This window comes from Polistes fuscatus, unplaced genomic scaffold (assembly GCF_010416935.1).
Source record: "Polistes fuscatus isolate 324 unplaced genomic scaffold, CU_Pfus_HIC Scaffold19, whole genome shotgun sequence".
NCBI lineage: Eukaryota > Metazoa > Arthropoda > Insecta > Hymenoptera > Vespidae > Polistes > Polistes fuscatus.
Genome location: NW_025113095.1, coordinates 2618707 through 2641785, shown reverse-complemented (window position 1 = coordinate 2641785; position 23079 = coordinate 2618707). Strand labels below are relative to the sequence as shown.

The 23079-nt window shown below is 30.1% G+C and overlaps 3 protein-coding genes and 1 long non-coding RNA gene across 7 annotated transcripts; 2 read left to right on the top strand and 2 right to left on the bottom strand.

Annotated features, from left to right (window-relative positions):
• The first annotated feature begins 3678 nt into the window (after window positions 1-3678).
• On the top strand, window positions 3679-10215 carry LOC122515714 (phosphoinositide 3-kinase regulatory subunit 4). Of its 3 annotated transcripts, none has more exons than XM_043633132.1 (16): window positions 3679-3854; window positions 3985-4165; window positions 4257-4400; window positions 4554-4899; window positions 4993-5711; window positions 5787-6095; window positions 6189-6572; window positions 6655-6978; window positions 7054-7383; window positions 7470-7623; window positions 7723-7836; window positions 7925-8117; window positions 8211-8376; window positions 8458-8728; window positions 8797-9127; window positions 9222-10215. In XM_043633132.1, the coding sequence occupies exons 1-16, from the start codon at window positions 3763-3765 to the stop codon at window positions 9448-9450; spliced, it is 4287 nt and encodes a 1428-aa protein (XP_043489067.1). In that variant the 5' UTR covers window positions 3679-3762; the 3' UTR covers window positions 9451-10215. The 3 variants fall into 3 exon arrangements, with proteins under 3 accessions (XP_043489067.1, XP_043489066.1, XP_043489068.1); XM_043633131.1 differs by having other exon boundaries at window positions 7699-7836; XM_043633133.1 differs by having other exon boundaries at window positions 3723-3854; window positions 3990-4165; window positions 7699-7836.
• A 415-nt stretch (window positions 10216-10630) lies between these two features.
• Window positions 10631-11358, bottom strand: LOC122515715. The gene is made up of 2 exons (XR_006303350.1): window positions 11010-11358; window positions 10631-10701 (listed from the first exon to the last, which is right to left on the bottom strand). It is a non-coding gene; the product is annotated as an uncharacterized LOC122515715 (long non-coding RNA).
• Window positions 11359-13259: 1901 nt separating this feature from the next.
• On the top strand, window positions 13260-15168 carry LOC122515671 (neurocalcin-delta B-like). Of its 2 annotated transcripts, XM_043633074.1 has the most exons (5): window positions 13260-13395; window positions 13662-13768; window positions 14130-14460; window positions 14544-14742; window positions 14900-15168. In XM_043633074.1, exons 2-5 carry the CDS (start codon window positions 13684-13686, stop codon window positions 14948-14950), a joined length of 666 nt encoding a protein of 221 aa, XP_043489009.1. In that variant the 5' UTR covers window positions 13260-13395; window positions 13662-13683; the 3' UTR covers window positions 14951-15168. The 2 variants fall into 2 exon arrangements, with proteins under 2 accessions (XP_043489009.1, XP_043489008.1); XM_043633073.1 differs by having other exon boundaries at window positions 13260-13768.
• Window positions 15120-16172, bottom strand: LOC122515672 (vesicle transport protein SEC20-like). The gene is made up of 3 exons (XM_043633075.1): window positions 16019-16172; window positions 15507-15921; window positions 15120-15423 (listed from the first exon to the last, which is right to left on the bottom strand). The coding sequence occupies exons 1-3, from the start codon at window positions 16094-16096 to the stop codon at window positions 15236-15238; spliced, it is 681 nt and encodes a 226-aa protein (XP_043489010.1). The 5' UTR covers window positions 16097-16172; the 3' UTR covers window positions 15120-15235.
• Window positions 16173-23079: the final 6907 nt, after the last annotated feature.

Sequence of the window (23079 nt, the reverse complement as noted above, 5' to 3'; positions counted from 1 at the left end):
CCAACACAATATTTCTTATTGTGGCAAATGTAAAAGTTAATTGTTCTGGTAAACGCGATAAAGAAGTCACAGCTTGGAACACGTTCCATTGTAAACCCCCCCTCCCCTCCTCTTTCTTTCTTTCTCGTATGCATTTCCTGTACGTAACCTCGTTGATTTTAATTATTCTTATTTGTTCTTTTTTTTTTTTCTTCCTATCCTTCCCTATTTCTAACGCGCGTTAAACTCCAATGCCTGTACCTTAACATTTTCTGTAACAAATGTATAGACATTTAAATGCATTTTCTCTTTCGATGCGGTTAGAAAGGCACAACAAATGCATTGTGCATCCTTCCCTTACGTCACCTTCCTACAAATTGTCCCCAACCCATCTGTGTGATCCCATCTCCTGTGAATTTTAAAAGAGGAAAGAGGAGACAAGAAAAATAATAGAATAAAACGTCAAAAGTTAAGAGACATCTCTTGACAATAAACGATTGAAACAATGGCGGCGAAATTCTATCGAATATGAAACGAAATGTCGAAATCATCGAAGAAAATGCCATAAACTTTTATAGTTATATTTCATTACTCTATCTACGTTCATTTTATTAAACTCTAGAGAAAATATTTTTTCCAGTGTTACAATAATATCGAACAAAAGTATTCGGCTAAATTTTAATTAAAAATCTTACAAAAAATATTATTATAAAACGAACGCCTCGTCAATAATTCATATTCGACGTTGTATATTTTGTACAAGTTATTTGATTATTTTATAACGCGAAGAGAAAAGAGTCTGTAATGATTTACAAATAAGAATAAATATTCTTAAGATTTTATAGTCTTGTTAAAAAAAAAAAAAAAAAGATGTGTGAAGATGGACCGTCAGACAACGATGGCACCAGAAGACAAACAAAACTCGTTATACTTTCGAGATATTAAAGTTAGATATCGCGCATAGAAAGAAGCGAACATTATAAACTCGACATTGCGTTCGTAGTTCGCAGTATACCTATCATAAATAACTCCATTTAATTATCGCGATAAGCAAGCGAGTTCGAACTCCACCCACCTTGTTCGAGAGAAACGCGATCTTTTCAATGTGTATCAATGTGTAAGAAGAACATCCATGCATACATGCATTCGTGCATGCATTAACGACTAATTTACTTACGTGTGTTACAAAATATGATCCTCTAACGAGAATTTATAAAAAAAAAAAAAAGAAACAAAAGAAAAAGAAATGCATTTTTAATTCGGCTAACACATTGAACGAAAGTTTTTGAATTAATTACAAATTTTCATTTAAAATTATTGAATATTACGATTGATCTAACGATGAAGAAAAGGGTGCGATTAAATGGTCTAAATTGAAATATTTCAACGTGTAATGTTTACGTTCATGTTTTTTTGTTCAAATCACGTTGAGCAATAGTCTCTGTTTTTTTTTTTGTTTTTTTCTCTATCTCTTTGAATTTTATCTAAAGTTGTGGCGATACGTTAAGAACTATGGGTTAATAAATTTGTTTCTTAAGTGTCGACGAAGAAACCAAATGCAATTATCGTAACCACGTATACATGTAACATGTTGTACATACTACATTGAGTTAAGTTATAGAAAAGAAAAAGAGAGAAAGAAAGAAGCATTCTTCCGGCAAGTGCGTGTTTCATAACGCTCCGCATCTTTGGTTTTGTTAAAAGACACACCAGACGATATGATTACGTGTTCTTTCAATGTATATATATATATATTTACATATATGTATATATGAATGTATGTATGTATTTATTGCACATATATAGTAGATTTACTTAAACTAGTTAAGTGTATATATATATATATATATATATTTGCTGCACAGAAGACATACAACCTCGTAAATGTCTTTTCAAACGTCCCCGAATAATCGAGTCTCTTTCTTTTTCTTTTTACTTGATTTTAATTTAAAAACAAAAAAATTAAAAATATTACAACGTTTCGCGAAAAGAGATGATGATTTCTATAATATTTGAAATAAAATCGTCGAATATTATCGAAAAAAGATAATCGGCAAAAGAAATTATATAGTTCGAATAATCAGCCAGATGTTGATTAGATGTAAGTTTCGTGTGTCTGTCTGTGCATGTGTATGTGTGTGTATAAAAATTTCTAATAATAAAATTTATCTACGTGTACGCGTATGTGTGTGTGTGTGTGTGTGTATTTGCGTGTAAAGAAAGTTTGTCATTCTGTATTATGTAATAATTTTGAAAAAATCAAAAAAAGAGAATAAAATAAAAGAAGAAATGAAGGAAATGTTAAAATGATTTCATTCGAATTCTAAAATATCCCAATTTCATTTTTGATAATTGCCTTTGAAAATAACGCGACGATGTTTTTCTTATCTAGTTTACCTATAGATAGGTGTATACATACGTGTATATATAATACATACATACATGCATATATAGAAAATTCCGAGGACACACTTGCTTGACGCGTGTCTGGTGGAAATTTTTGTGCTCGACACTTATCTTACAAGCTTAAGTCGAAATTTCGAAACGAACGTAAGACTTTTCAACATCTGCTTCTTTCATTTCTTCGTAATAGTAATCATCCTCGTTCTGGAAGAAATTTTAATCAAACTATCAACCGGTAAGTAAATACACATATACTTGGAACAATAGATTAGAAAGAATAATAAAATCATGTATTTGGACTTTTAAAAAATAATTACTTTCGTTTGCGCGTAGTAAAATTCATTTATCAGATAAATCACCCATCTAACATAAAACGACATTCTTAAAACGATTTAAGAATTCTAAGAAATAACTGTAAAGCACGAGACACAATCTTTTTTGTTTTATATAATACGACATTTAGGAAAATCTAATTAATTGTGCAACACGAAGATTATCTGTATAAAAAATATCTTTTATCAAATTTTAATAGAACTAAAGGAAAAAAATGTGAAAATAAAAAAAACCTGATATTAATTATTTAATTATTTTTATCAACGTATCCATTAAGATACCATTAAGATATCGAAACCGCAAACTATTTTATGTCTATTAAAAAAATCTACTTAAACATATTTATTAATAATTAACAACGTATTTTTTGTACATAAAATTCATCGTAATGAATTCTTTCTTTTTTCTATTTCTTAATTATCTAACAAGGAAATGTGGATTATAAATTATCCGTATGATAATATTACATAAATAACTGTGACGATTGAATTGTTTAAATGGCGTCGTCAGATTTCATTTTATCTGAAGATAATGAAATACATGATGGATCGATAAAGATATTGTATCTCTAAATTCAATGCATTACAAATTATATTATAAAGTATTAAAAGAACCTATCTAACTCTATTAAATTCTAAAGAAAAAAATACAAATTTAATAAAAAACAAATCAGGAAATAAAAATTCAATATTTTACCCGCGCAATTCACTAATAAAAGAATTTTAAAAATACAAGTGTTGCCAATTGCTAAAAATATAAAAACTAGTTAGTTCAAATTCAAATATTACATTGCATACATAATTTTGTTTTTCATTTTAAATAAGACTACAATTTTTATGATTTTATTATTGCAATTAATTATAAAATGGTCTAACTCGAAGAACAATGTTTATAAATTTAATAATAACATATTAATCAAATGTGTGCAATGTATAAATCTAGGAATAATTTTGTTGAAACTAGCCTGGTTTCATTAGAAAGTGAAGTTAGCACAATATGGATGCCGGAGGTCAATAAATCAGTACTCTGCAACAATATTCTTACAAAATGGGAAATCAACTAGTGGGCATTGCCCCCAGCCAAATATTTCCAGTAGAACATTATTTAACAGATCACAATGATTTATTATTCGATGTTAAGTAAGTAATCTAACCTTACCCCAATTTAATGAATTTCATTAAATGTCAACTTGTCTAAAAAAACATATATAACATTTGATGATGCATTGTTGATCTATGCAAATAAAAATTTTATGTTGTTATTATACAGTTTAGGAAGCACTAGATTTTTTAAAGTAGCAAGAGCAAGAAGCGATGAGGGTTTGATAGTAGTCAAAGTATTTGCGATACATGATCCAACATTACCATTATCAGCATATAAGGAAAAACTAGAAGAGATTAGATCTAAGCTTGCTTCTGCGGTCAATTGTTTACCCTTTCAAAAAACTATTGTAAGTTTTAGGAAACAATACTAACTAATTATGGTATTTATCTATAATGACCGTAAAGAGAAAATTATATTATTATGTTTTTTCTTATCAGTTGACAGAAAAAGCTGGCTCGATAATGAGAGAATATGTTAAATATTCCCTGTACGATAGAATTAGTACTAGACCATTTTTAACTTACATTGAAAAAGAGTGGATTACTTTTCAAGTTCTCTACGCACTTCACCAAGCTCACAAGGTAAATATCTTTAAGCCTTTGCAATGCAATTTAACGCATTGAACCATAAAGTTTATCACAATTTTTACACGGTGTTATAGTGCAAGGAATTAATACTTAATATCTCCTAAGATAAATTTATATATAATTTCTTCTGATTTGTTTTTATAATAGTTTGGAGTTTGCCATGGTGATATCAAATTGGAAAATATAATGATAACTAGTTGGAACTGGGTCCTGCTAACAGATTTTGCAAGTTTTAAACCAACTTATCTACCAGAAGATAATCCTGCTGATTTTTCATATTTTTTTGACACGTCAAGAAGAAGAACATGTTACATAGCACCAGAAAGATTTGTTAAAACACTATCTTCTGAATTGAGCAATAATATTTTATTACCTGAACAGGAAGTCAAAACTGGCGATTTAAATCCAATGATGGATATCTTTTCTGCAGGCTGTGCTCTTACAGAATTATATAACGAAGGACATCCACCATTCGATTTTTCTCAACTTTTAGGTACAATTGATATTTTTAATATATGCAGATATTGTAAAAATCTATTCAAATTTTGTAACTTTAATTGTTTCATTACTTTAACGTTGTCTCTAGCATATAGGAATAATGAATATTCAGTTACTAGACATTTGGATTCTATACAAAAAGATGGTATAAGAGAACTACTTGCTTCTATGCTAGAAAGAAACCCTGCTAATCGAAAGAGCGCAGAAATTTATTTAGCGCAAGCTCGTGGAACAGTATTTCCAGAATATTTTTATTCCTTTCTACAGTCGTACATGCTTATTTTCTCTGCAGCACCTATTCTTTCGCCAGATGAGAAAATTAACAGATTAAAAAAAGATATTGGAAATATTATAAGCATATTTAAAGAGGAAGAAACTCGGACGAAAAATACAAAAGTTAATGATGATAATAACGGCGAATGCGATTTTAGTGTAGAATCTAAAAAGGATGTTGATCAAGGTGGAGAAACTATAGTAGTTGAAGTGGACACTGATCAATGTTATAAGAATGATGTTAAGCAAATGGATCATACGACCTCATCAATATCTGATCAAAACTGTGATATTTCAATAGAAGAAAATTTGCATTTGAAATCATCTCAGGCAATAAGGAATAGTCCAGGGATAGATGAAAGTACTACTCGTGCTGAAATTTTGGATGGTTTAGTTATCGTAACACAATTAGTAACCTCTTGTATAAGAGGTCTTCATCATTCACAATCTAAATTACAGAGTTTAGAAATTCTACTTGAATTAGCGGAACATACCTCAGATGAGACTATTCTTGACAGAATATTACCGTATATTGTAAGAATTTATTTATTATTTAATTATAGAATGCTGAAGAAAATTATGTATAACATATAAACTGTATTTTTATAGTTTTATTTAGTTCATGATCCAGCACCACGTGTAAGAGTATCCGCTATTCATACGTTAACTAAATGTCTACATCTTGTGAGATCGATTCCACCTTCCGATGTGAAGATATTTCCTGAATATATTCTACCCGGATTATCGCACCTTACTCAAGATGAAGCTGTTATTGTGAGAGCAGCTTATGCAGAAAATATTGCTCATCTAGCTCATATTGCAATACGATATCTGGAAAATTCTCATTTATCTAATTTTGGGAATAAAGAAGGACCAAAGCCTAGCTATGATAATGAGCTGCAAACATTGCACGAAATGGTAAACAAAACTATGATTAAATGTATTTAAAAGCTACAGTTGCATGATCCTTTTCTGATGGCTTATATTGCCACATAATACTTTATATTTTAGGTACAACAATCTGTGTCTACACTTTTAACAGATCCACAAAACTTGGTAAAGCAGACTTTAATGGAAAATGGAATAAATAAATTGTGTGTATTTTTTGGAAAGCAAAAAGCAAATGACATTTTATTAAGTCACGTTATTACTTTCTTAAATGATAAAGAAGATAAAGAACTTAGAGCATCATTTTTTAAATGCATTGTTGGAGTAGCAGCTTATGTTGGTTGGCATAGTAGTCCGATACTTATGCCTCTTCTTCAACAAGGTTTAGCAGACCCTGAGGAATTTGTTACAACAAAAGCTATCAATGCAATGACAACTCTTACTGAATTGGGTTTATTACATAAATCTGCTTTATACCAACTTTTATCGGAGACTATGGTTTTCTTAGTACGTTTTTATTTGTATATAATTAAAAATATTTTCTTCTTTTGTTATTAATCATCAAAGATAACAATATCAATTCTTACAGGTACATCCGAACTTATGGATAAGACATGCAACTGTAGGATTTATATCAGCATCAGCAAGAACACTAAATGTAGTTGATGTCCAATGTAAAGTTCAAACAATGATTCAACCGTATTTAAAACATTCACTTATTCAAATTGAGAAGGAAGTTTTACTACTAGAAGCTCTTGTGGCACCTATTCCACGTATAGTTTATGATGCAATAGTTAAATATAATGATATAGAGGAATTATTTCAAGTTCTCGAACAGAAACAATCTGCAAGAGTTAAGGCAACTACTGGAATGGTATCACAATATAATGACATGTCAACTGCATTACGCAATGTAAGTTTAACTGTTATCGTTAAAATATATGAATTTTTAAAACTGCAATTATAGAGAACTGAACAAATCTCTTAGCTTTTTAGACGTTTGAATTCAGAATCGATGTCGGAAATGGTTGAGGACCAATTGCTCATAATGAAGCCGCATTTAATGAAAATAAATAAATACCGTAATTCAGCTGATACTAAACAGAACATGATTAAACCTTTAGATGGAAAATTAGAATTAAATACTATGAAGGATAAAATAAGACATCACATTGTTATACTCTATCCAGATACAAAAGCTGACTTAGGTCTTCCATCTTATAAACGATTAGATAGAAGAACGTCTGATACTACCGGTACTTATGCATCAATGAATCAAGAATGGCGTACGATGTTTGCAGCTCAAGATAATACTCAGGTACTGAGTAACTAAGATAGTATCAGATACTATTACAACATCTACAGACTATACAAAATTTCTAATATTTCTTAACAATAATTTAGCATGCAGTCTTAAAAATGGCAGATTTGGCTATAACTAGTGGAAGTCCTAATCAAAGTATACACGGAGGTGATATACATTTATCGCCACAGCATAGCCTGTCTGATATGAATAGCATAAACGACCACTCTCTCCATGAACGTTCTTATATACAGTGTATGATACTTTGTAACATAAGCTTACTTATTTCTAACACATGAACAGTTTCATTAAATTGTCATATTGCAACAGATACAACACTTTACGGTTTTGCAGATCGATGTGCACCCTGCAGACTAGAAGTAAGACAATTGACTTATAGAAAACAGGAACAACATGCTGCTGCTTTAAGAGCACAACATTGGGCAGATAATATTGCGTGGCAAACTGGTAAATAAAAATGATAAAAATTTCTATCTAAAATTACAATATCGTTTATACTCATTACTTAATTAATTAATAATAATATTAATAAAAGGCTCTAGATTATTACCAAGTGGATGGAGACCTCGAGGTGTTCCCGTTGCTCATCTTCACGAACATAGAGCTGGTGTTAATAGTTTAGTGTCTATTCCAGACAGTAGTCTCTTTGCTAGTTCTTCGGCGGATGGGTGTATTAAAATATGGGATGCTAGTAGAATGGAAGGTCGTAATATTGCTAATCGTTCTAGGTATTTTGGTTATATTTATAAGAACTTTTTTAAATGTCTATTACTTAATAAAGTATGTATATATATAAATATTTGTTATACTTTGTGTAATAGGCAAACATACATGAACAGAAGTGGTCCTCTTGTTGGTTTAGCTGTCTGTGAACAAGGACAATCAATAGCAAGTTCTGCTAGCATATCTGGGACAGTATTTGTATTAAGGATAGAACCTAATTCCAGTAAAATGAGTATTCTATATTCTCGACAGTTAGATCTTCAAGTAATATATATATTCTTTTTCTTATTACTTATTATATATATATATATCATTAACAAATTACGTTTGTCATTAATTTTCTAGGACGAAGGATGTGTAGTCGATATACAATATTTAGATTCTGGATCACAATCAGTTCTTGTATATGCTTCACTATATGGATCCTTAGTTGGTTGGGATTTGCGATGTCCTGGAACAACTTGGCGTTTGGAAAATGATTTGAAGTATGGAATAATAACTTCATTTTGTGTTAATAGTTATCAGCAATGGTTAACTCTTGGCACAAGCTCAGGTGTTCATACTTGTTGGGATTTACGATTCCAATTACCAATTACAAATATAAAACATCCAACAGGTAATTATAAATTTTATTACAAAATTATAAATGATTTGTAATTAATACTATATTTATGTATACATTAGGGGCAAGAGTTAAAAAGGTAATAACGCATCCAACTGAACCTTCATGGATAATATCAGCTGTACAAGGAAACAATGAAATTTCCATGTGGAATTTAGAAACGGGTTTCAGACAAATGGTACTTTGGGCATCAAGTGCACCACCGCTTAGTCATAGTCAAAGTGGTTACAGCGTTCATTCAATGTATTCAGGATGCATTGATCGCTCTGGTTTCTTATTAGCTGGTGGAACTGACATGCGATTACGTTTTTGGGATTTAAACACACCCAATGATTCTCATGTTGCATTACCTGCTGCCAATGACGTTGTTCCACCAAATTCATACGCATATGAGTAAGTGTTTACTTATATTAAATAATTCTATTTTCTGTTATAAAAAGTAATTTTATATTTGAGATAATGTCTTTGTCAATCTAATTGTTTACAGACAACGCTTGATAGACGGTACAAATGTAGTTCAAGAAGTATTGGCAGGTGGTTGTTCTATACCCTCGTCAGGAGGTAATAGTAGTGTTAGAGGAAGAAATCCAGAAGAAGGTGGACAAGGACCAGAAACTCCGCCATCTGGTCACCATGATACCATATCTGCCGTATCTATGTCCAATACGTGTATACTTACAGGCAGCAAAGATGGATTAATTCAAGTTTGGAAATGATTGTTTTCCTTATATCATTTACTCTATACATCATTTGTTCAAGCTTTTGTAAACTATTGTTTACTTTGTGCAAGATTCTTGTCGCATAAAAGATTTGTACATTTACAAATAATTGAACATCGACATTTCGTAGATACAAGACTCCTATGGTAATATTTCTGTGATTCTAAATTGTATATATTCATATTTATATACGCATAAATTAATATATATATATATATATATACTTTCTATCAATTAAAAATAGTCATGGTAAACGCTAATTTACGGAAGAAAGACAACAAATCGTTGAAGCGTAGAAATTCAAGGATGCATTACGTAATGCAGTTTCAAAAAGAAAAGAAAAAAAATATATTAAAAAAACCTACCGTATTTTAAGACGATAATATTTCATACATACTGTAAATAATTTATTTTTGTACGTTACATAAGTACATACTCGATAATAGAGAGTATTCCAATACGATTAAGTGATACGTGATCAGTAACATCTACACGTATAACGGGAGAACTGGTTTCTTATTGGAATAAGGAAATCGATGAATGATGTACAAAGCTTTTCTTATTTTTATGCTTGCCTATTTTTTGCATAATTAATACAAATTCAAATACACGTGTACACATACACACGTCATGCACGACAGACAGGCGATCCGTGACTCTAGTATTAATGCTTATTTAGGACTAATGTCTATATCTGACTGAAATACTCTTTTAAATAGAGTTTAGAACATTATTATAATAAATTCATATTTTTAAAACTAACATTTGTTATTATTATTATTATTATTATTATTATACCTTTAATAATCATGTTAATATTTTGGCACGGGTAACATCATCGACTTAAGACAAATTTCGAAATATTATTTTACCATGGACACACTGGAGCAGCGGGGTAAGGTACTTGTCCTGGAAATGTATAAGGATCTCCATTTATAGTCCTGCAAATTTGCTTCCAACGTTCCTTCCCACCTCTTCCTTGGCGTTGCTTGTAACGTTGATTCAAATAATAATCAGATTTATAATCAGGATATGCTTGTTGTTCTCCAAAAAGTAAATCCAACCATGGGGCGCAAATAACGTTGCCAATTAATAAGAAAAAGAGAAAGAAAGTTTTCATCTTTCCCGTTTTTTGATTGATGCGTGTAAAAAAAAAATCAAACTTGTTTTTTTTTTCTTTTTAAATTAATTACTGCTCCAATTTATGCACTACTGTTCTCACTTCGATAATTTCGAGACACTATTGACCTAAAATATATATATATATATATATGCACAAATGTTATTACTATAAGTGATTGTTTCTCGACTTAATAAATTAAATGAAAATCTAGGAGAACGATTATTACTCTTCTAGACGGGAAAGTGGATATGCTAGGAATAAACAACGCATGTCAAAACGCGGCATATTACATCACGTACTTGACGCTCTCCTTTGTGACTTTCAAATTTCACACTTTCTGAGCATTATATATAATCAGCTATGCTATCTCCCCTTTTTCTTTCCTGTTATTTATACATATATATATATCATTATTTAAAAAAGTAAATCTGACCTGATATCAATGAACTTTTTATTTCAAATATCTCCCCAATTATTGTGATGCACGGTAGATTTAACAAATAATTAATTCTTCTTTTTCCTTTTTTTATTCAAAACGATTATTTATCCTCGAGGAAATATTTTCTATTTGAAAAAGTATTAGAACTTGTACGTTATAAGAAATACACTTTCGTAATGAAGAGATGCTGGATGCTTACAGTTCTTTTATATACTCCAACAACACGCCCTACTCGTTCAGAAAAATCGTGACCATTAATACTTGCGAATAAGATTCTACGAAGTTTAACGACGAATTCATATTTGACAATGAGATTAGTTTGCCTTGCAAATTTAGAACACGATTCCTAATATAAAAAAAAAAAGTTTTCCTTAAAAAGAAAGAAAGGAAAGATTATTTTTATCAGCTGACCCCCACTTGATATTCTATACGAGCAAATATAATATGACGAAAAGAAAAAAAGAAAAATAAGGGGAATATTTCTCGTCGCATTGAACTTGCGAAGAACCGGGAGAATTTTCTGACCATTGTTGTTCGAAGTCATTTTCATTCAATAAACGTATGCCGTTAGAATATCTTTTCGTATTCTACATGAGTATAAACATCATTTAAAGAAATAATGAGAACGATTTACTGATTTAATTACTATTACTCATATCGTTTCCTACAATTTGTCAAATTATCGATCCAAAGCAAATTCTATGTTTAAAAGGAAAGAAAGTCAAAGTAATTTTTGTTATTTTTAGTCCTATTTTCATTTAATATGTTAATTTTAATTAGTACAATTTTGTAATATAGAAATGCAAAACAGATTTTAAAACTTGTTAAACGATTTTTTAAAAAAAGGAACCCCTGTTTTTTTTTTAGCTTTTATGTAGTACTACTCAAGTTATTACGAGAAGGCACTGTGTCTGACCTATATAATTTCATTCATAAGACTTCAACGATAAATATATAATTCTCATCCTTTTGGTTTTTATCTTTCACACGCACCAACGAAATTGATAACTGTTTTACATTGAAATATAGTGTCAAGGATGATCTATAACGATATTATGCACGTGTTTATGCGTTATGATCGGATCTTGAACAATTATTATTGGCAATTAAATAATAAATAAAAGTGAAAATATTGAATGCAAAAGTTTAATTAAAAATTTAATTTAATGTTAAATAAATATTTCATGTAAAATGATTATGCTATTCGTCCAAAAATTGTTTACATGTCAAATACGAACCACTTCTTGTAAATTTGAAGACCCTAAGTAGCAACAGTTTGCATCCATAAAATATCCAAGTAATTTAAAGCAAGCTAATCTTGCAACTAGCACTATCATTTCCTATTACCGTAATAGCTAGTTTCCAGGCTACTAGACTATTAATAGCATTTGGCAGAGAAAGTCTGCTCTTACGTTTAATCCGAACCAGTTCGCCGCAATTTGATTTTCTATAATTCGGTAACAAGTTTATATTTATTGGGAAAATATTTGCTCAATCGTATGAATCATCATAGATTATGATACTAAGCTAACAAATATGAACTTCGACCATTGATAAGAATAACTGGTCACGGTCATTCTGTAGAAATGAAGAAAAAAATTAAAATTTATCATAATTATTTCAAGAACGAGATTTATCTCTCCTGTATCGAAATGCGTAGAAAATGTGAATTAAATGTAACAAAGAAATTCGCTTCATCCCCTCATCAACAACTTATTTGTATTCCTAACGAATAATTCTTTGCACCTGTGAATATCAATTAGACGCTACGTTCATTTCTAATAAAGTAACATTTATATAAGATTGTCAAGAAGTTTATTAAAAAAGATATAAAAATGATAAAAAGTAACGGGGGGGGGGAGAGAGAAAATTGTTAATATTATTTATTCGATTCTACAAAAAAAAAAAGAAAAAGAAGAAAAAAGAATACGCGACATTAAAAATTTCAAATATTTTCTTGAAATAGAAAATTGAAAGGACAACCGATTTGAAGTTATTTATCAGATTTTAAGACAAAAGACGTAATAATATTAAAAATTAGGAAAATTGTAAATATCCTTTTTTAATAAACATTTCGTGGCAATGTGCCTATTCGAATATCAAAGCATGTAGTTTAAAATCTTAACAGAGAGAAAGAGAGAGAATAGTAGCACGGTCACGACGAATAGTCTAAATATTTTCATGACTGCTTTTCCCCGAAAACGCTTCTCATACCCGAGACATGAAGGGTCATCGGTGCCCACGTGCGTCAGTTCCGTTCAGTTTCGCGATTGAGATGGTTTCTGCGCTTTCCTCTTTTCTGTGGTAGACTTATTTTAACGAATCAACAATTCTTTTGTAATGCGACGTCACCGTATTTTGGAATACCGCCAAGTCAAATGTAAATTTTAAACGAAATAGGCGCGATCCTTTAACAAAACTAATCAAACGATTATTATTGTTTATTTTAATTATTTAAATTCAATAATTTCGATATGTTTTAATATTACGAAGTAAAGTTCGGAAACGACTAAAAATTACCAAATGAATTTCCTATAATTTTTTTTTTTTTAAATTTGTATCCTAAATTTGGACACATTTTTATATATAATTATGATAATTAACCGAGAGAAAATTAATTGAAAAAAGGATTATGTCGTGCCATAGTAATCTAACTAATCAAGACAGAATGGAAGTTCCGCGTCGTCCTAGCTTGTCAATGAAGATGCAACGTAGTTTGACAAAAGTTAAAAAGAGTATTCAAAGAATAACTGGTATGATATGTAAATGAAATTAACACGTTCGTTTCCTAGCGTCACGTATGTATAATGTGCCGGTTTGTTTTAAGAAAATCCCGAATTATTATAATATTATTTATTAATTATGACATCAGAAATTAGATGTTTTTATAATAATTTAATTTATCACATATATATATATATATATGTTTTAAAGACTACTTAATATATTTTATATGCATATAAATTAATATGCGTGGCACGTTACGTAAAATAATTTCTTTTTTTCAACAAAATCGTAGTAACGAACGTGTTAATTAACATAATATCATATAAAATTTCTAAGCGTCGTTTGATTTTCTTCCTTTGATTTATTATTGCATATATATATTCGCAGAGAATTTTCAAGACGAAGAAAAGCAACAAACGTATGTTCTACCAGAAAGATTATCTTCTTTAATGCATAATACAGGATTTTCAAAGGAAGAAATACAGAAATTATATCGTGCATTTAAACAGTATTGTCCAAGAGGAACTGTTACTACCAATGATATTAAACCGGCCTATGCTAAACTTTTTCCGCTTGGTGATTCTGCAAAATATGCACAAATGGTATTCAATAATTTTGACAAAAATAAGGACGGCATTGTCACATTTGGAGATTTGCTTCTAGGAATAGCTACGATCGTCAAAGGAACTAATGATGAAAAACTAAAATGGATATTTCAGTAAGAAACCTATAATTTCTTACAAGATCGAAATTTAAATTAAACGCGTTTAAAATATCTTCGATTTTTACCAACTTGTCTAGATTTTATGATTTAAATGGAGACGGTTGCATCTCAAAAAATGAAATGACGACCACAATATCAGCTATTTATGAAATGATAAATAACGATCAAACTGTTTGGAATATGGTAAACAGGCACGTGGATAAACTTTTTGAAAAGATGGATATTAATAAGGATGGAATGATATCCATAGAGGAATTTATAGCCAGTTGCAAAAATGTATAGTTAGATTAGATTTTTTAATTACATTATTTATAATGTCATTATTTTTTTTTTATTGCAAAATCTTATGATAATAATCCTAACAAATGGTAAAAAAGACATTTAAGTTTAGTATTATTAAATAAACATTGTCTTTCTATTTTATTCTTTACAGGATACGCTTATCCAGAATCAATTGACAGAATTTAATCATTTTTGGTGGTAATATAGACTGAAAAACAATGTTCATAGTTCGAATATTCTTTATAAATTTAGTACAAATATATTATACACTTTGACTGTCTATTTTTTAGTTAATTAGTTTGTAAATATATAATTTGATTCAATAATAAATAACAATTACGAGAAAATATCTCGTTCTAAAAAGTAATCAATTTGTCTTTTCATAGATCATATAATCGTATTTCATCATTACATTATAAATAAAAAAGGAATAGATTTGGAATAGTGTTATACATTGGTATAACTTGTGTACAACTTATTTGTACATTTAAAAGAGCCTTTTTTGTAAAATATAAAAGACACAAGCAAGGAAGAAAGCAAATGCTAAAAAAAGTACTACTTTATCGGTAACCTCACGTCTACCATATTTTCCTAACAATTTTCCAGATTGCACTATTACTTGCTGTTGATGTTCCAATTCATTTTTAGTTCCAGACACTTTATCCGAAGATATTACTAAAACAAAAACAATTAATTACTACTAGCTCGTTCCCTATATTAGGAGATATAAATTAAATGATTTTTAATTATATTCGTACAGAGTGTGTCTAAAGTGTCTGCACTTTTCTGAGTTGTTTCAGCTAAGTGTCTGGAAATGCTTAACAGTTTATCTGTCACTTGACTAGATGCACTCGCTAAACCCTGCTTATCCCTTCTTCTACGAAGAGCGTTTTGTTGTTCTTCAGATATCGAAAGTAAATCCTCTCTTGACAATTTATCTATAACACATGCACTAATAACATTGGCTTTACGAAATGTTTTAAGAGATGCAGTTAACTGGCACTTATATGTTTCAACTTCTGCTAGCAATTCTGTTCTTTCCTTTTCGTTGACTTTGATTTCGGCTAGAGAACTCAACTTTTCTATACTAGATTTTAATGCTGTAATTTTTTCCCTTCCTTCTGTATTAAGTTCATTAAGTAATTCTAAAGGTCCACTACATTGTTGTATATCCTAGAAATTAGATTTTTTTCTAATAAAGGTATTTTAAACCAAGAATTGAGGTTATCTTTAAAAAAACTATTTTATAACAATAAATTTCTTAATTTACTTGTATTAATGCAGTAAATTGCAGATGATTTTTAATTATTTCCTGTCGTATTAATTCCACATTATTATTAATATCCATCGTATCATGTACCTTTAATTTATGGTTATCCTGTTTACGTATAAAATCTACTAACTATATGTAAACACTAGGAGTTACCGACAGAGGGAAAAATCTACACTTACCTACTGGTACATATATACCAGTATATCAGCAATAATTAAAAATTAATAACTAAATTATAATAATTAAAAGAATAATTTAAATGAAATTTAACTATTTTTTTCCCTAAACCTGTTTTAAATTACTTATTTTGTTAATGTTAAAATAGAATAACCAAAAAATAAACAATTCCGTATATAAAATAAATCATAGAAATAAGCAGAAAAAAATTACAATAGGATGCAATTTTAATCTTTAAATGTCATAATTATTTTTATAAAAGTCAAACTGAACGTAGATCCAGTATGATCTTTTACACTTGAAAAAGATATTCTCATCGATTAAAAATATTGTTAACAAAGATATTCAAAATCATTGGTACATTTCCACAAATATAAAAAGTTACATTTTTTATAGGAATTCAAATAATTATAATTAATCTTTAGTGTTCAAAAATGTGTTGGGTCAATAAATGTGTGTGCCTTCAGAAATGCATTTATATATTATATTAGGAGCAATAGTAGAAGAAAATAAAACAAGAAGATGATAAATCCAATGATGATCACCTGTAACAAAAAGAAAACTATATTAATATACAATCAAGTGATAAAATAGCCTGACATATAAATCGTCCAATTCACAGATGCACTTCTCAATTGAATTCTCTATTAATTTTTATCAAATCATTATTTACCGTTGCAATAAAATAGAATTCTAACGCGTGATTTTACATTTACATAAAATAAATAAAAATAAAGAAATAGGAAAAGTAAAAATACTAAGTTACTAACAAAAATAATATCTATTAATTATTATGAACTACTTTAAAACTGTATTCTATAGAAAGAAAAATTGCAAATTTAAAAAATACGATCATAGTGAAAAATCTTAAAAACGAAACAAGAAAAGAGAAATTACTGTAATATTACCGAACGTTATTTAAGCTTTAAAATTTAATAATACAAAAATTGTTAATATTTCTGACTCTAACTAAACACATATGCATCTTTTAGACGATACAGACACACATTTGGTGTCCCAAGGAGATGGAATGGTCCATCATCTCCAATTACAACTACAAATTAATGACGAGCAAAGAAATAATATAATAAAATATAAAATATAACTAAAGAGCTATTCTCGAAAAGTTCAAACTTGGTGTTGAACCTTTGAAATAACTCAATAGTCTATGTAGTTGCCCTCTTCAGCCACATTTAAGTGGGGGCCTCTTCGGCATAATGCCTCTTCTTTCTTCATCCCTGAAAACTGCATTGGACATTTTCAACGTGCAAGAAAGATAAGATATCTCATATCATTTTTTGCAAATTAACTTTAATTTCGTTATGATTCTAATATGGAATTATGAAAAATTAATTTATATTTAATGTTAATTATATTCAAGCTCGTATAACCATGGATGAACTTAGAGTTCATTGCATAATATTACACGAGCACAATAATCAAACGTCCAAGCAGATAATTTCCCTCGATGACCTAATAACACGTCGCACTTTTAATATCAAATAACAAAATTCAATTGAAATTTAATAATGCAACAAATATAATGCATTTTCTTGCAATATTTTCATTTCATTCATTTGTTATATTGAACTATATAAATATTTTTCATTATAAGAGAAAATCGCTATTGTGCGAAGTGCTAATCTCATAATACTTAAAACTAAGTATCAAATTCACATCAAAGGCTTTGCCAATTTGATTCGACTCTATCTCGTTCGAGATAGAATCGAAAAAGAAATGAATCTTCCAAATGGTTGCAAATGCCTCTAAAATTATGATACATACTCAAGATTACAGAAGAGTCACAAAATAAATTTACAAAACAAGCATAAAGAATGAGATGATAAAATTTTGCAACAATTCTGTATAAACCAGGAGGCGGAATTTCCACTCCGGAGTGAAAGTAAGCCTAGTGCCTTTCCTGGGTCCTACCTACTTAAAATTAAAGTATTCACATTCGCTCAAAGAAGTATGCTACCTGTCTGCAAATTACCCGTATTTAAAAAGAGCAAATACACATACGTACCCACCCACTCACTCCACGATTCTCTCACATACCACCAGGGTGCAAAAGCCTAAACTAGAGAGCATGCCCCGGGGCACCTCCGACACCCTAGTTCAACCACGTTTTCTAAACTTATATGCTAAAGGGTATACGTACTGATTGCTGTAATCGTCTGCCAAGGCTAGTGATTATTGCAAAAAAACTACAGCAAAATACAAGTATACACTAGTATATATGCATACTAGTAATATACGAGTATATCAAAGTTTCCACAAATAAATGCGGTAACTCTACTATGCAAAACGATTGTTAAAAAAAAAAAGTTCGTATCGTACACGTGACTCTACAAGTTATTTTTATTCAATAACATAAAAAATAATAAGCGCGGTATTACGTGTCGCGAAACGATGTACAATGCACACGCCTAAAACGCACACACAGGTGCAACGTACACCGTGCAATCACTAGCACAATGACAGCCGCCAATAGGGGGAAAAACTTAAAACTAAACCTATACTAACCGTTTCTCACCCATACGAGTAGCACCTGGGCACACGCATAGATGAGAACGCAGAAAGTATAGGGGGGAGAAACGGGAGATTAGTATATTAGAAGCTGAAAATCCTGATCTAAAAAATATGATTAAAACACATAAATACATAACACATAAATATACATTTTTATAAAAATTCATCTAAGCGGCTAAGGACTCTACAATTTATTTGATAAATATTAACTTTTAATATCTTTTAATATATATAATATTTTAATATATTTTAATAAATTTATAAACCTCGGACGACTCCTTTCATTAAGTTGGCTGTTCTAATAAAAGAACTGGGCTTTGAGCCACCACTTAACTGCTAGAATCTATCCGTCGCGAATGGGTTTGTCTTCTTGCTCATTTATTTATAATATCGAAGTATCGATATATCAAAATTAATCGCGATTAGATAAACTAAGTACGAAGCAATGCATGTAAGACATTTATTACATGCTTTTATGGACAAAAACGAGTAAATAAATGCTCGATTTCACCACTACTAACCACGAACAAAACACGTAATAAAAAGAAAGTGCATTTATTAATTGCATTATTAATTAAATGAATTTAACCGGTGAGACAAGAAAACCTATCCTGAACTAATTAAAATATACAATACAATACAATATATACAATTTTCATGAGTAACTCCTAGAAAGGAATTACTCATGTGCTCGTCACTAATTTATTGGAATAATTACAACCAGTAGCTCGTGCCGATTGGACCTTTCATCCTCGACATGATTGAGCACCGGAGGGACTTTAAATTTTGAACTCACGGCATAAGAAGTTCTACGATGGCTCCAAAACACTCCTACTTCGCAGCAAGTATTGTAGAATGCGAGTATCGAAGATCCATCGAAGATCCATCGAAGATCCATCGAAGATCCATCGAAGATCCATCGAAGATCCATCGAAGATCCATCGAAGATCCCGAAGATCCATCGAAGATCCATCGAAGATCCATCGAAGAATTCATTCCACATCTTTGATAAGGTAGAAAGTCCGTCGTCATATCTGTAAAATAAAATAGAACAAAACGATAAGTTATCTGCAATATAATTAAAATCATATAAAATAAAATCGAATAAAATGTTAATAAAAATAGATACTTACAATGCATTCCAATGGGATGAAATTCAATTGCACCATGGCGATGCACCTCGCGTGAATCTAAAAACGCGGTATAAACGAAAATAAGAAACTATAGATGAGTTTCTTATCGCGAAACCGAAATTTATTATACGACGAACAACACTGATTCTAATTCGCGTTTGATTTTAATTTGTTTTACGCCCGATCACTGATTCTACACAACTAATTCAAAGACTGCTTTGCACACAGTCAATGCAAGTAGAAACATCTTCATTGATGCACTGATTCTAATACGCGCAACCGTCTGCGACTGTTTAAATAAAAATACAACTTTACTCGAACAAACTCTAATGCAATTACTGCATTGGTCGCAGTTAATTTCATATATAAATTTCAAAAATAGTTCGCGAACGCGACGGAATTGAAATAACGAACGAACGTGCTTCTAATCCGTGATTTTAATTATATTTAACGATACCCAACACTCCCGTATATTGCTTCGCGCACGATAGCAATGCACGAACACTTGCAACACTTCACAAACACAATTCACAAACACTTCCAACACTGATATTCCCATGATGATCTGAAACAGAATAAAAACAAAATTATAAATATCATTGTTGTAAAATAAAAATTATTTAATTATGAGAAGTGTTTAAAATAAAAATTGACTTACGTTTCTTCAGTGATGAATGCACGATGGGTATCCTACCCTTAGGATGACGATGAGCACACGTTTAAACCGAATAAAGAAACTTACGGAGTTTCTTAACCGAGCAAACGAAACTTTAACATGCGACGATCAACACTGACTTTACTTTCCGATTCTTTTGTATTTTATTTTTACGATGCAACACACGAGTACCTCATTGCCTACGCGCTCGATTGCAATGATGTTCTGAAACAGAAAAAGAAAAAGAACAATTAATATCATCGTTATAAAAAACCATTAAAGTTATCATAGAAACGTTTAATAGGAAAATATACTTACTTTTAGTCTTCATTGATGACTGCAGGATGGGTATCCTACCCTTAGGATGACGATGAATAAAATAAAATTAAATAAAACTCTGAAAAGCTGAAACATACTAAAAAGATTATAGAACAATATATCCTGTGAATCATTCCTGAAGGCATTGCACACTTTTAAAGATATTTTATCATAAAGAATCAATATAAATTCAAGCAATATTAATTGCCTTTATCTCACTACTTGTATAAAATTACATATAAAGTATTTAATATCAGTAAAAATTGTTAATAAAAATCGATAACGTTATATATATATAATAGTTTAATACGTCACGTCGTTAGATCTTATTGTTAGCTCGTTGAAGGACTGATCAGGAATGAACACGTAATCGCGTCCTTCATGTCGAACGTTCGGCTGTCTTCGTTTTGTTTTCGGCTGTCTTCGTTTCTTCTGTTCTCACTTCGAGAAATTCCTGGAATATACGTACACATTCGTTATTGCCCGTAGATAGAATATTTGTTTTCTTATTTTCTCTCTCTCTCTCTCTCTCTCTCTCTCTCTCTCTCTCTCTCTCTCTCGTTCTCACTCTTTGTATACATTTCTGTATGGTTTAAAAAAAAGAATAACGCTTACCTCGATGAATATGAAGATAAAAAAGAGTAAACACAATTGTTAGACTGAGTATATGTATTCCTGCTGGACTCTCCTAATGCTCGGTACCTAAAAAAGGAAAAAAAAAGATTACATTAGTATAACATAAAGAAAATCAAATATATGAGTGTATGTGTACGAGCTACCTATACTTATGCATATATGCCTGTATGTGTGTGTATGTGACAGGAATCGAATTTAATACGAAATACGATCTTTGAATACATAATTATGAAAAATAATTAATTAGAGCATCATTAGAGATGGTAGTAAGTATCGATACCATGAAAAAAGCTGGAAATTAGAAGAAATATTGTTAAGTAACATTGGTGAGATTTGGCGGCACGTCGAGATATATCGATGTTACATTCTCACAGATATCTATCGAACTTTTCAATATTTCGTTTTGAAAACACTCACGTATGAAAATCTTGTGTGTAGCTATCGTTTGATATATAATAGGAAGGTGTAAAATACTTTTCAATTACCTGAGTTAAACGAGATGACAGGTATACAAAATGGTGGTCGTCGCTGTGACGTAGCCGCAAAGAAACGAAGCGACATCTGCTGCGACCAATGGCTACTTGAGATTTGCATTTTTTCCATCTATTATAGAAAAATATCGAATAGTTAAAAATAGGATATAGGAACATAACAATTGTCGAAATATACTTTATTAATCCAAACAATGAAAATTGAACATTATAAGTCGATATCCATGAGAATATGCTGTAAAACAAGATATATAATGATTGCGTAGAAAAATGCATACCAATGTACATGGAATTTTTTTCTACACAAATATTCTTTATCCTCGACATTATCGTAATCTTTCGATTATATCATTTGGAAGTCATTTGCTAGAAGAATCTATTAGTAATAGGAAGATTATTTACGTTAGAAAATATTTTTAATTACCTGAGATTAACGGGACGACGTAGCATCCGTCCGATCTCCAGCACCGACGCCGCGAAAAGAAAGAGGAATGATCAGCAAAGAGCCCTGATTGGCTGATAATTATTGCAAAAAAAAGATGACCAATCAGAAATTCCCAATTACCATATAGAAATGTATTTTACGCACACGTACGTAACTCGCCTTTCTTCATGACCACTCTAGTCAAGCTTGATATGATAATTTATTTATTAAATAAATAAAAAATTTATTCTATTTTACTATTTAAGGTACACGTATCTTGTTAATATTTAAAAAATAACGAAAAGAATAAAGACAATATGCACTATAATCCTTATCACACAGAACAGAAAAACATACATAATTTATTTATTACAATAATTAAATATCAATTTTATGAATTATTATAATTATCTAATTACTAATCCAATTAATAATTATTGTTATCTAATTTATTTTTCTATTAGGTGTATACGTTCCTTGGTAATATTAAAAAAATAACGAGTAAAATAAAGACAATATACACTAAAAACTTTATCACATGGCAACGTTCTGATTTAAACATTCCTTCAATTTTTATGTAATTGTTTAAACTAATATACATTTGTTTTAACATCCCTGTGCAATGATGACTTTGGATAATAAAATTTTTATCCAGAAAAATATCACATTAAAATTATTTATATTCAAAGTAA

Coding starts and splice junctions, on each gene's coding strand:
- LOC122515714 (XM_043633131.1), top strand. CDS start 3,763: ATGGGAAATCAACTAGTGGGCATTGCCCCCAGCCAAATATTTCCAGTA. Junction 4,166..4,256: donor TACCCTTTCAAAAAACTATT/GTAAGTTTTAGG, acceptor TTTTCTTATCAG/TTGACAGAAAAAGCTGGCTC. Junction 9,128..9,221: donor CCAAATTCATACGCATATGA/GTAAGTGTTTAC, acceptor AATTGTTTACAG/ACAACGCTTGATAGACGGTA.
- LOC122515671 (XM_043633073.1), top strand. CDS start 13,648: ATGTCGTGCCATAGTAATCTAACTAATCAAGACAGAATGGAAGTTCCG. Junction 14,461..14,543: donor AAACTAAAATGGATATTTCA/GTAAGAAACCTA, acceptor CAACTTGTCTAG/ATTTTATGATTTAAATGGAG. Junction 14,743..14,899: donor TTATAGCCAGTTGCAAAAAT/GTATAGTTAGAT, acceptor TATTCTTTACAG/GATACGCTTATCCAGAATCA.
- LOC122515672 (XM_043633075.1), bottom strand. CDS start 16,096: ATGGATATTAATAATAATGTGGAATTAATACGACAGGAAATAATTAAA. Junction 15,922..16,018: donor AATTTACTGCATTAATACAA/GTAAATTAAGAA, acceptor TCTAATTTCTAG/GATATACAACAATGTAGTGG. Junction 15,424..15,506: donor AGACACTTTAGACACACTCT/GTACGAATATAA, acceptor TTTTTGTTTTAG/TAATATCTTCGGATAAAGTG.